Genomic DNA, 11884 nt, shown 5'->3' with positions numbered 1-11884 from the left:
CCCCAAGCCGGAGCAAGGAAGCAGGAAGGGTTTCAAAGCTTTAGAGGTTTCTGAATGTGAGAAAGGGGCACGGAGTCGTAGGAAGAGCTTTTTTTTTCCCTCTCTCATCTTGTCTAATTATAAATTTTGATATAGACCTTTTAACGATATATGTTATTAGCGTCTTATTTTTTTGAAGGTGTGATTCAACAATAAGAACTATTTAGTTTCCGAATTCTCTTTGAATGTTAGAAATCGCTCCAATTAGTAATTAGAAAGTCGTTTAATTATCTGCATTTCATTTCAGCTTTATATAATCAATCATTCACATTTTATATGACCAAACATTTTTTTAATTTAGATGGATTTTTTTTCACAGATGAACGTTGAATAAGGATCTAAAATATAGATAGTTCTAATTGTATCAATAACGTATGAAAGTATCCTTACAGTAGAAAGCCTGAATCTTAACTAATTTGATAGAACATATATGTAATCCCACTTCATCTGAAAAACTTAAGTTTATAGGGTGATGAGGCTCAACCATAAATCAGCTGTATTTCGGTGAAAAAAACTTTATTTCACTTACTGTCTTTAGTATGTGGGACTTGTCACTTTCGTGGACAACGTGGAAATTTTCATACCATTGGTCCAGAACTGTTGTGCTCTCCAAACCCTATGTTCCATTCATCCTCTCCAATAAATGAAGTCATGGAGCAACGAGAAAAAGGAATATGAACCAGATTGTTCAGTCAGAGAAAATGAAGTATGGCATGGCAGAAACGGAGGCTTTTCTAAGGCTTTCTGCAGTTTTAATACTAGTCCTTACTGCATGTTTAGTAGGATTTGATTCCCAAACCAAATATGTAGTTTTCTTCTATCGAAAAGCCACCTTCAGAGATTTGAATGCACTCTTGTAAGATCTCTTAAAATTTTTCTTTTTCTATGTTTATCTGCTGCAGTCCCTCAGCTTATATGCTCTATTCAATATTTTGTCCTCTTTGTTAGGCTTTTGGTTTATGTAGTTTCGGTGGCTGCGGGTTATAATTTGCTTCAAGTTGGAAAATCTTCTCTGTCAGCTTGCTTCAAACCAAATTTGAAAGTGCGGACTAATATATACCTAGCTTGGATTTGTTTCTTGTTGGATCAGGTATTACTCCTTCCCCTGACGTTCGTATATTTTGTTTCTCATTTCTGTAGTATTTTTATCAATTTAAACTACCTATTAACAAAATCCTATTTGTCAATCAAAGGAGGATAAAAATACATCTTCTATCCCAACAACAAAATTATGGAGAGTAAGCAAATCTTGCTGTTTTTTATTTAAGCCTCATCTACATCTGGTTTTAGCATATATCTAATATGAAAAATTAAAAAAAATAAAAAATAAACTTCTCTGACCACTCCGACTCCCACATTCTCTTTTTCCCTCTATTTTTCCTCATTTTAAAAACAAAAATAAAAAATATTAACACATACAAAATGTGTAGTTATATGCTAGTATCTTTTATGAGTCCACGACACAAGAAGATTACGGGATGGGAAGCACTATTTGGATTGTATCATTTGTTCATCGTTTCGGTACGGCGATAAGTAGTCTTTATTTTTGTTTTCTTATTTTGGTGCTTGGGGTGCCTAAGGCCCAAGAATTGAAGACCATATAGTCATTCTGAAGGACTTTCCCCATTAATTTAAGACCATATGGTCATCCGCTGAAGGACTCTCCCCATTAATTTAAGTTCTCCTTTCTCTCACTCACTCTCTCACTCATTTGAAAATCCTCCCAGTGGCCCTCCCTGGCTAGTCTATGTGTACCATGGGCGGAAATTTTTTTTATACATGGATATATTTTTTTTCTTTTTTCATGAACAAACGATATTATCTACATTAAAAGGAAGAGAGATGAGCTTAGTCTCACAATGAGTTAGCAATAATGTAGTTCAAATTCACTTTTAACGAGAATCGAACTTAAGATCTCTTACTTACAAGTAAGATGAATATTACTAAACTGTAATACTCAATGACATACATCATATATATACTTATATCAAGAGGTACTCTGTTGTGATAGTATTAGTGGGAGAAATTTCCCGTACACGTTGGGCATCTCTCCTCCTATCTCTTTCTTTCCCTGTTATGTGGTGGTAGAGAGAGAAGAAAGATAATCGAACATGGGAAAGGAAGTTAATGTTTTGTGGGGCATTTGACGCAATTGGCTCTGTGAGTTGGAGGGTGTGAAAGGGACTATGATTTGATATGATATGATATGATACGATGAGGAAATTGTGGGGTTTACTGATTGGTTGATGCATATTATATATGCGTGCTAGTCTTAAAGCTAAGATCGTCTTTATTCCCAAGCGCTTACAAAAAATTTTATTTGTAAACCAAACCTCTCTATTACTTATCAAAGGATGAAAGTTGAAATCCTCCTAAAGCATGGTTTTGATAATATAAGAATTATATAACATATTTAAAACATCTACCTAAGTAAGTGTGCATGCCTTTTTCAATTTATTACGTAAGAGCATTTTTAATGGGAATGACAAATTATAAAAGTTAAACTATAATTGATGGATTATATGACAATGTGAAGTATTGTGTCAAATTTAATGTTTTTCAACCGTGGTGTCCAATATTATTGTCATATATTGACAGAATATTTTTTTACAATTGATGTATGGCGTGGCAAATGTCAAATGAAATTTTTATTTTTGTTTATTTACTATCCACAATCAAGACTTTATTTGTTTTACAATTCATCACGCAAACTTGTAGTGTTAGAAAATATGGCACATTTTTCCAATTTTTTTCGAAAATTCAATAAAATATGAGCGTGCTGTTTGCACCCTTTTCGAGGGCATTATCAAAATTTCATCAGTCCACAAGATAAGGTAATACTATGCTTTTCCTCAAAATTTCATGATACTAACAATCAGAGCATATTAAAAGGGTTCTTTAGAAATTGGTTTGATTTGATAAATTTTTGTGCTTTTTTGTTATTATTTTGATACGGATCATGTATTTTTTTTTGGCCATTAAATTCGTTTAAAATAAAGAAAAAAAGATTCGAAGTAAGTTCGGTTCGTTTCTTTTAACAACCATGTATTCTGTCTGCTTAATGCGTATTAATTTACAGAGCATATAAATGGAAAATTTGTTTCAGGATAACAATAACCCAACATTTTGTTAAACAGATGGCAGTGTACGTCACATTTGGTGCAAACTCAGCTACGTTCCAGGCTTCACTTTTAGCAGTAACAGGGCAAGAAGATTTTCAATGGATCAAGTTGTGCAGCAAATATACAAGATTTTGCTTTCAAATTGGTGGGGCTTTGACATGTGGATATGCAGCATGTATCGTAATGGCTTTCGTATCCTCCATCAGCGCTTTCAACCTCTTTAGGCTTTACACACCAAAACAATTTCTTCAGTTAAAGACTGCAGGATGACCAACGATCTCAGAAAAAAAAAACTAAAAATTTACCACGTATGTTCATTTATAAATAAAATATAATGTAACCAAATAAGCGCTTGGTCACTAAAATGCTATAGGTAATTACTAGCAGTTAAGACCGCGATGCCACGGATTTTAAAAGTATGTTAAACATGTGTTATAGATATGTTTGATCAGTAAATGTCCCATTAGATTATGTATTTCAAGTATCCAATGCAATGCATTAGGACCTCTTGAAACTGCATATAAATAAAAACGCATGTCGTTTGCTTGGTTATGAATTGCAATAAGATGCAAAAATTGCCAAATATAAGATTCTATTGTAAATTATGTGTTGCCATCTAAGGTTAGATGTATTTTGCTTGACTGGATTCGGCATTACATCTTAACGAAACGATCGAAATGCTTCGTATTTTACTATCGAATATCAAATAAGCATGGCTATTGTCATTGTAATAAATCATTCGAAGTTTCACACTTGATAGAGTAGAAGCCAGAAGCACAGCAAGACATCTGGAACTTTGCCGATGTTTCCTCAAAGATCTGTTCTGCAATGAAGGCCTCATTACCATATGCTCTTTTTGATCTCCAAGTGAGCCCTTTGGTTCCAGCTGATAGAGGATATTTAGAAGTAGATATTATACATCTTCTTAAAAGTTATGATTACTTGCGCCGTAAGTTAATTCTAAATTATAAAAACTCTAAGACTTAAAGGATCTGATTATGTCCATGTTCGAATTAGATCACGTGTCTTTCAGATCAAACATGATCATCCAATATAATCGCTAGGTATGAGAACCCGTATTTTATATTTTCTGCTATTGGGACTCACTGTTAATTTTGGATCAAATATGTTGGCCCAGTTTTAGCTATTAGTCCATCCCAATATTTCTTTAACCCGTTACTTTTACAATCTATATTACTTTCACAAGTGTCACTAGGGTAATGACCAATATTTATTTGTAATTATTTTTACAAGATCTCCAAGTTTTGCAGCCGCCATCTTTTAGTATAAATAAGACATTCCTCCAACTGTTTCCAAACGTGAAATTGTTTGAGAAATGCATGCTATGCATGCAAGTATGTGCTTTTTTATTTTATTTTAATTTTCTTTTCAAAATTTTTTTTTTTTTTTAAACTTTTTTTTTTTTTTTTTTTTTTTTTTTTACGTGGAGGTTGGTGTAAATATAATATGTATGTACGTGTGTGTATATATTATATATGTTTAGAGAAGGATTTTAGAAAAGAGAATAGAATGGAAGAAATACACATACTTAGGAGTGATCAGTAAGTTTAGCTTTGTTAGTAGTGACGTAGATCTTCATTTTAGCTTTGGAAGGGTTTCTTGGGGAACTTATCACTATTGGGGTGTTTACTTATCACTATTAGGTGTTTGTCTTATTTAAACTTTGTGAAATATGAGTTATATTTAATATGTTTATAACTGATGTAACTATTTTGTCTTTGAACTCTGATATATTATTATTATTTTCAATAATGTGGATGTTGTGATAATGTTGATAATTATATGCATATATCATTTCATATTGTTTTTATTGGTATATTCAGAGATTGGATAATGAAAAGGAAACTATATTTTGTGTGGTTGAGTTCAACTCTCGTTAGGACTAGCAAGGGTGACAAAAGTGTAATTATTGGAATGGTATGAAGTAGTGGGGATTCTGGCGGCCGAGAGGAGAACAAGGTGACCAAGAAAATGGGGAATTTGGGATGATTTAGTTATGGGGGTAAGTTTGTATAACACATCATTCGACTATCGCTGTAAAATGTAGAGTATGGGACGTGTAGGTTCGCGTGTTTTATTATATAGATTAACGGGTTGGGGTAATTGAAGTTACAGTGCATTCATGGTTTATCAATTAAATATTATTGGTAATTGAAGTTAAGTTGCATTCATGGTTTATCAATTATTAAATAGTGATTAATGATAATATGTTATAGTTGATTACGTGTTGCATGACACTTGGTTTAGCTTGACAATTGTCCTTGATAAGACTTATGTCCCTACTGAGTTGTGATTTTGCTCACCTTATACATTTTAGACCTTGCAGGTTTGGTATGAGATTAACGAAGGTAGACGAGCTGAGGTTCTATTAGAAGAGAAATTTAAGGGTTTTATTTTAGGGTTAAATTCAATTTAAACTCAGTTTATGACCCTGAAATTTAAGGGCTTATAAAAAAGATGACCCCGTGCCCAGCGAAAGTAAACATAAAAATAAAACGAAAAGCTAAACTTCTCTTATAAAAATAATTCGAAAAGCTTACAAGGTGTACAAAAGAGGTAATCTCAATTTACTACCCTGAAGTTTCTTGGTTTTTAACATTTCATGCATCAAGTTTTGTTTATTGTTTTTTTTTTTTTTTTTTTTTTTTTTTTTTTTTTTTTTTGTCCCAATCTGGTACCTAAAGTCATAATTATGGGACATTTTCATACATTCGTTATGTTTTTTTCAGAACATCTGTTAGCTAATGACGTGGTGCCCACATGGACAGTGACTGTGCACCACGTGTCAACCTAGCTCCACGTGAATATTAAAAATTTTAAAATAATAAATAAAAAAAATTTAAATGAAAAAAAAAAAATTTGCTCCTTCCACTCCTCTCTTAGCGGATCCCTCAGAACCCACAAGCACTTAAACATAATCTGGTCATCCTGAGTCCCAACCCAAACCACCACCACCACCCAAGAAATGAGTTGTCGCGGATGGCCGAAGACCTTCCCCCCAGGTTCGATAAAAAGCATGACGCCTCAAAAGGGAGGAAGTTCGATCCTTGCTTAAAAATTTTGGACTCATGCCAGAGCTCTCATTCTCCAACTGACGAACATCTTTCACATCCTCAGTTGACCGGATAAGTATGTTCCCATCCTCTGAATTAATTGAGTGCCACAATTTGTTTGATTTGGCGAAAAAACTGCATGGGTCGATGGTCTGAGCCAGAATCCGACTCACTCTAAAATCAGAGATCTTGACCTGGTTGCTCGTGTTGATCAGAAGATTTGAGTACTCGACCCGAGTCGCTTCGAATCCCGGAGTTCCCCTCCATTAGGATCTAGACCCGACCAGCTTGTTCTTGTGTTCTCAAATCATTAACATCTCTCAAATTCACCTGATTGAATACCCCTAGATTCATTAAAAAAATTAAAATCCCTCAAAATCCCAATTGAATACACCCCCCTTAGGGTTAAGTATTTGGAATTGGGGTTTACGGATTTGGGGTTTTTGAAGGAATAATTTGTGAAAACAAGTTCATTTGAGCAACATCTATGCATGCAATTGCATACTACTGACAACTAAAACAGACACACAAAACCCGTTTACAATATTCCTCGCAACCAAACAAACACTTCCTCCTCATCCTCCTCCTCTTAATAAAAATGAGTGTGAAAGCAAAGCAAGCATACCTTAGGTTTTAAATCAGGAGTCATCGGAGCTGATTGATCCGAGGCAGCGGCATCGCTACTACGTCAAAGGTCAAGAACGGCGTTGACCAAGTGGCAGTTCCTAGAGACGAAATAAGGGAAGGTGCAATGGTCGGAGGCGGCTCTGAATTTCTTGTGAGTACGCTTCGATTTATCGCACAAGCCGACGAAATCGACGACGAAGAATTCGTTCTGGAGCGGCTAGGTGGCGAGGGAGCGGCAATTCCTGGAGCAGTGAAGGAGTTGAGCATTCAGCGTCACTGACTGCAGAGCCATTGTTGGAAGCAGGCCCAGAGAGAGAAAGCGATGAGAGAGAGAATGGAGTGGGGGGGTGAGTTTTAGAGAGAGAAAGTGTGATGAGAGAGATGAAGGAGTTTGTGGAGAGTGAGAAGAGGATGGGATAAATGGGCGGGGCTCGAAGCAAAACCAATCACCTGCGTCTCACTTCACCTCACCTAGACTGATCAGAAGGAATAGACTACAAAAAACTTTCATTATTGTCGGTTATAACCGACATAAACATTTTTTTAAAATAAAAACCAACATAAAATTTTCGTTACTGTCGGTTATAACCAATAGAAACAAAATGGAGGCATTAATCCCCCCAAAATTCCCTCTGAAAATTTTAAACTTTCTCCAAAAATTTTAAATCCCACCCCCCGCCCCCCCAAAAAAAAGAAAATTTGTTACGATTTTAAAAAATAAAATAATAATTGTTTGGTTTAATAAATAAATAAATAATATGTATTTAAATAGAATATATTTTTAAAAATTAAATAAATAATTTTTTGGTTTAATAGATAATTTTTACACTTTTGATTTAATAGATAATAATCCATGCAAAATATGCGATAAAGAAACAAAAAGAGAATTGTACAATGAAACTGTCACCACACAAACTAAATATTGTTTAATCAATACTTGAAAAATATAAATAAAAATTTAGCACAAATTACTTTTCCCACTTCAAAATTTAGGCAATTTTAACACAGATATGCATTCTACGAAACTAGTTTCCATGATCTAACCTTCAAACTTGTTTGTAGATACTGCAAGATCGCATACATAAAAATCGTAAAAGACAAACATTCAGCGATTACGTAATGGAACAAAAGTTTTCGACAGTTATAAACGAAAATTCACAATTTAACGGTTATTTTAGCTTCGATTTTAATGATTTTTTACAGTTACACTCCTCGACCCTATAAGAATGTAATGAATAAATTTGATCTTCAATTTAAAATATTTACAATAATGGATACCACAAAATCTTATTTTATATTTGATGGGGAAGTATAACATTAACTCTAAGTGTTTGTTTAATCTACCGTTTTGACTCGATATGCATTCTACGAAACTTTTTTCAATGATCAAACCGTCAAACTTATTTGTACACACTTCGAGATTGCATATGTAAAAAATCGTAAAAAACAAACATTCAGAGATTACGTAATGGAACAAAAGTTTTCGACAGTTATAAACGAAAAATTATAATTTAACGGTTATTTTAGCTCCAATTTTAATGATTTTTTACAGCTACACTCCTCGACCTTATAAGAATGCAATGAATAAATTTGATCTTCAATTTAAAATATTTACACTAGCGGATAGATTTTATACTTAATGGAAGTATAACATTAACTCTTGAGTGTTTATTTAATCTACCATTTTGGTGTGATACACAGTCTATGAAACTTTTTTCAACGATCTAACCATTAAACTTGTTTGTACATACTCCGAGATCACATAAGTAAAAAATCACAAAAAAAAAAAAAAACATTCAGAGATTAGGTAACAAAACAAAAGTTTTCGACGGTTATAAACGAAAAATCACAATTTAACAGTTATTTTACCTCCGATTTTGATGATTTTTTACAACTACACTCCTTGACCCTATAAGAATGCATTGAACGAATTCGATTTTCAATTTAAAATATTTACACTAGTGGATACCACAAAATCTTATTTTATACTTGATAGGGAAGTATAACATTAACTCTAAGTGTTGGTTTAATCTACCGTTTTGATGCAATATGCATTGTACGAAACGTTTTTCAGTGATCCGACCGTCAAACTTATTTGTACATACTCCAAGATCGCATACGTAAAAAATCACTAAAAACAAACATTCAGAGATTAGGTAACGGAACAAAAGTTTTCGATGGTTATAAATGAAAAATCACAATTTAACGGTTATTTTAGCTTCGATTTTGATGATTTTTTGCAGCTACACTCCTCGATCCTATAAGAATGCAATGAATGAATTCGATCTTCAATTTAAAATATTTACACTAGTGGATAAATCTTATTTTATACTTAATGGAAGTATAACATTAACTCTTAAGTGTTTGTTAAATCTATCAATTTGATAGGATATACATTCTACGAAAGTAGTTTCAACGATCCAACCGTCAAATATGTTTGTATATACTTCGAGATAGCATGTGTAAAAAATCGCAAAAAAAAAAAAAAAAAAAACACATTAAGAGATTATTTTGTCGACTGTCCAAAAGTTTGCTTTGTTCGTGTCGGTTATATCCGATAGGGCCATGAGTGAAAAAATAATATTTAAAACATGTGTTTATTTATTTTTAATTAATATAACATTTTAAAATAATAAAATCAGACATGATAAAGTACACTAGATGTTCATGTGTGTTTATGTGCCAGACAATGTGTTTTGTGACGCATTGAAAAAAATTGTTTGAATTTCTTTGTATCTTGTCGCTTGCCTATGAGGAAGCATAATCCTTATTACAAAAATAATAAAGTTTCAGATTGTAGTCTGTTGTTATTATTCTCTTAGAAAATTTATGGCTCTTGGGAATTGTGACACACCCCGACCCAGAAAGTCCACTTGGACCTTGAATCGAACTGTGCTGGCCGACACCTGGAAGGTGACGAAGCCATAAAATGTGATAGTGTACAAAAAGTGAATAAATTTGAATCTAAAAGTGTCTAAGTACCAGAGTGCGCTACGAGTGGGAGTGAACCCATTTCACACGCGATGTCAGAGCATAAGTAAGGTACAGTAGTATGGGTAAGAATCATACCCTCAAAAATATCCATTAATACTAAGATTCACCACAGATTGTTGTCGATACAAACTCAGCAGCTAAAACCTGGAGGGCACCAAACAGAAGGTGTGAGTAAGCAATAAAACCAAGCTTCCCAAAGTTATTACCTCTCTAAAAGTAATGCCCTAATGTAAAACCCGTATCGTTTTCCATAAGACAGTACAACATATATACATATATCCAAACCATACTCAGAAATGACCAAAACCACGGTTTGCCATTAACTCCACCATACATTAATAAGTAGGCCAAATGAACTAAATCAACACAAAGTGATATATCAGTCAGAGTCATCTAAAATGACATGTACAACTTATCCGTATCTCATCAATCATGGCTAGCATATAAGTCGGAGTCACCTCTAGTGACCTGTACGACTTATCCATATCTTATCAATCCTGGCTAGCATATAAGTCGGAGTCACCTCTAGTGACATGTACGACTTATCCATATCTCATCAATCCTGGAGTCACCTCTAGTGACATGTACGACTTATCCATATCTCATCAATCCTGGCTAGCATATAAGTCGGAGTCACCTATAGTGACCTGTACGACTTATCCATATCTCATCAATCCTGGCTAGCATATAGCTCAATAAGTATACCTGCACCTGAGTCGGAACCACCTAAAGTGGTCTGTATGACAGGACTGGGTGTAAATAAATAAGCTCAAGTGCTACGATCACGTGAAGACTGGGCGAATAATCGCGGGTCACCTACGAGTCGGAACCACCTAAAGTGGTCTGTACGACAGGACTGTGCACCTACCTTGAATCCAAGGTGAGCATAAGGTGTGGGAGGTGAACATCACGTGAAGGACTGTGCCCTGGCCACGGGCGGGAGCACTAACACCGGGGTGCAGGTTTATGAGCTCTCAATGCATCTCAATATAACATGTGCAACTCATGTCAACCAGTACGACAGTATCGAAGTTGCCTAACACATAACTGTAGTCGTGCTATAACGCAATCGATTCAACTAGTACCATAAACTCACCTGAACTTACCTGGGTGTCTTGAGTTCACCTTTGCACTTGAAAGCATTCCCAATAATTATATGCAAGTAATATACATATTGATATACTATGATGCAATCTAATACTCAACCATGTCGTAGCATGTTCAATTATAAACAATACAGTGAGAAGTGTACAATCAATAACGCATTACTCCCAAACTACTTATTTTCAGGGATAATTATCCATGACGACCCAATTAACACTAATTTAGCTAACTAATTCATAAAACTAAAACTTGCCTTTACCAATTTCCTTCGCCTTACTCAATTTCCCAAGTAAGGCTTTGGTCTCAAATATTTTATGGCTGCATCTAACGTCTCGTTAGACTGCCTACGTACCCTAAATAGGGATCAAGCCATTCGTAGTTCATATCGTACTTCAAGCATTCACAATAATTATATATGAAAGTAATATACCTAATCAACTTAAAAGTGTCGATAGAACTCTCAATAATATGTACGATAAAAAGGAAAAGATCCACTTACTTGGAGTCGACGCTATGATTCTCTAGCGCACACATCGAGGCGTCCTGAATGATTGGTCCCTGTGACCAATTATCAAATCACATCTCAGAACTCTTATCCGAAGAGTACGTAATTCACATAAAACACAACCTCAACGACATTCTAAAATAGTTTGATATCCATTGACCACAAGTCAATCGTCGATCAAAGATCGACGGTAGGGTTTACAACCCTGTATAACTTGACCCGGAAGATCCGCATATCAGATTTCCAATCCGCAACTCCAAACGATCCACAATATGTTTCAAGAATAACATACTAAAATTTCATTACGATCCAACGGTCAGATCTCCGCCAATTGCCTAAAACAAGTGGCCATGAACATTTATTTTACTAACTTACAAATCCAATTCAGGAAGATCCGTAAGTCGGATTCCCGATATGTA

At 34.5% G+C, this 11884-nt stretch overlaps 1 protein-coding gene and 1 long non-coding RNA gene across 2 annotated transcripts; one reads left to right on the top strand and one right to left on the bottom strand.

Moving 5' to 3' along the window:
- The first annotated feature begins 613 nt into the window (after positions 1–613).
- On the top strand, positions 614–3740 carry LOC103933102 (CASP-like protein 2C1). Its single transcript, XM_009342756.3, has 3 exons — positions 614–895; positions 988–1129; positions 3177–3740. Exons 1-3 carry the CDS (start codon positions 714–716, stop codon positions 3429–3431), a joined length of 579 nt encoding a protein of 192 aa, XP_009341031.1. The 5' UTR covers positions 614–713; the 3' UTR covers positions 3432–3740.
- Positions 3741–9861: 6121 nt separating this feature from the next.
- On the bottom strand, positions 9862–11521 carry LOC125473784. Its single transcript, XR_007255612.1, has 2 exons — positions 11460–11521; positions 9862–10000 (listed from the first exon to the last, which is right to left on the bottom strand). It is a non-coding gene; the product is annotated as an uncharacterized LOC125473784 (long non-coding RNA).
- Between the last annotated feature and the right edge of the window lie 363 nt (positions 11522–11884).

This window comes from the organism of the source record quoted next, unplaced genomic scaffold, assembly GCF_019419815.1.
Source record: "Pyrus x bretschneideri cultivar Hongxiangsu unplaced genomic scaffold, Pyrus_bretschneideri_v1 Contig97, whole genome shotgun sequence".
Classification (NCBI taxonomy): domain Eukaryota; kingdom Viridiplantae; phylum Streptophyta; class Magnoliopsida; order Rosales; family Rosaceae; genus Pyrus; species Pyrus x bretschneideri.
The sequence above is the reverse complement of the archived record's forward strand: the minus strand, read 5'-3'. Positions and strand labels throughout refer to the sequence as shown.

What these genes read in the sequence shown, in the direction of transcription:
- LOC103933102 (XM_009342756.3), top strand. Translation starts at nt 714, where the DNA reads ATGAACCAGATTGTTCAGTCAGAGAAAATGAAGTATGGCATGGCAGAA. An exon ending in AGAGATTTGAATGCACTCTT is followed by an intron (nt 896 to 987) that starts GTAAGATCTCTT and finishes CCTCTTTGTTAG; the next exon opens with GCTTTTGGTTTATGTAGTTT. An exon ending in TTTGTTTCTTGTTGGATCAG is followed by an intron (nt 1,130 to 3,176) that starts GTATTACTCCTT and finishes TTTGTTAAACAG; the next exon opens with ATGGCAGTGTACGTCACATT.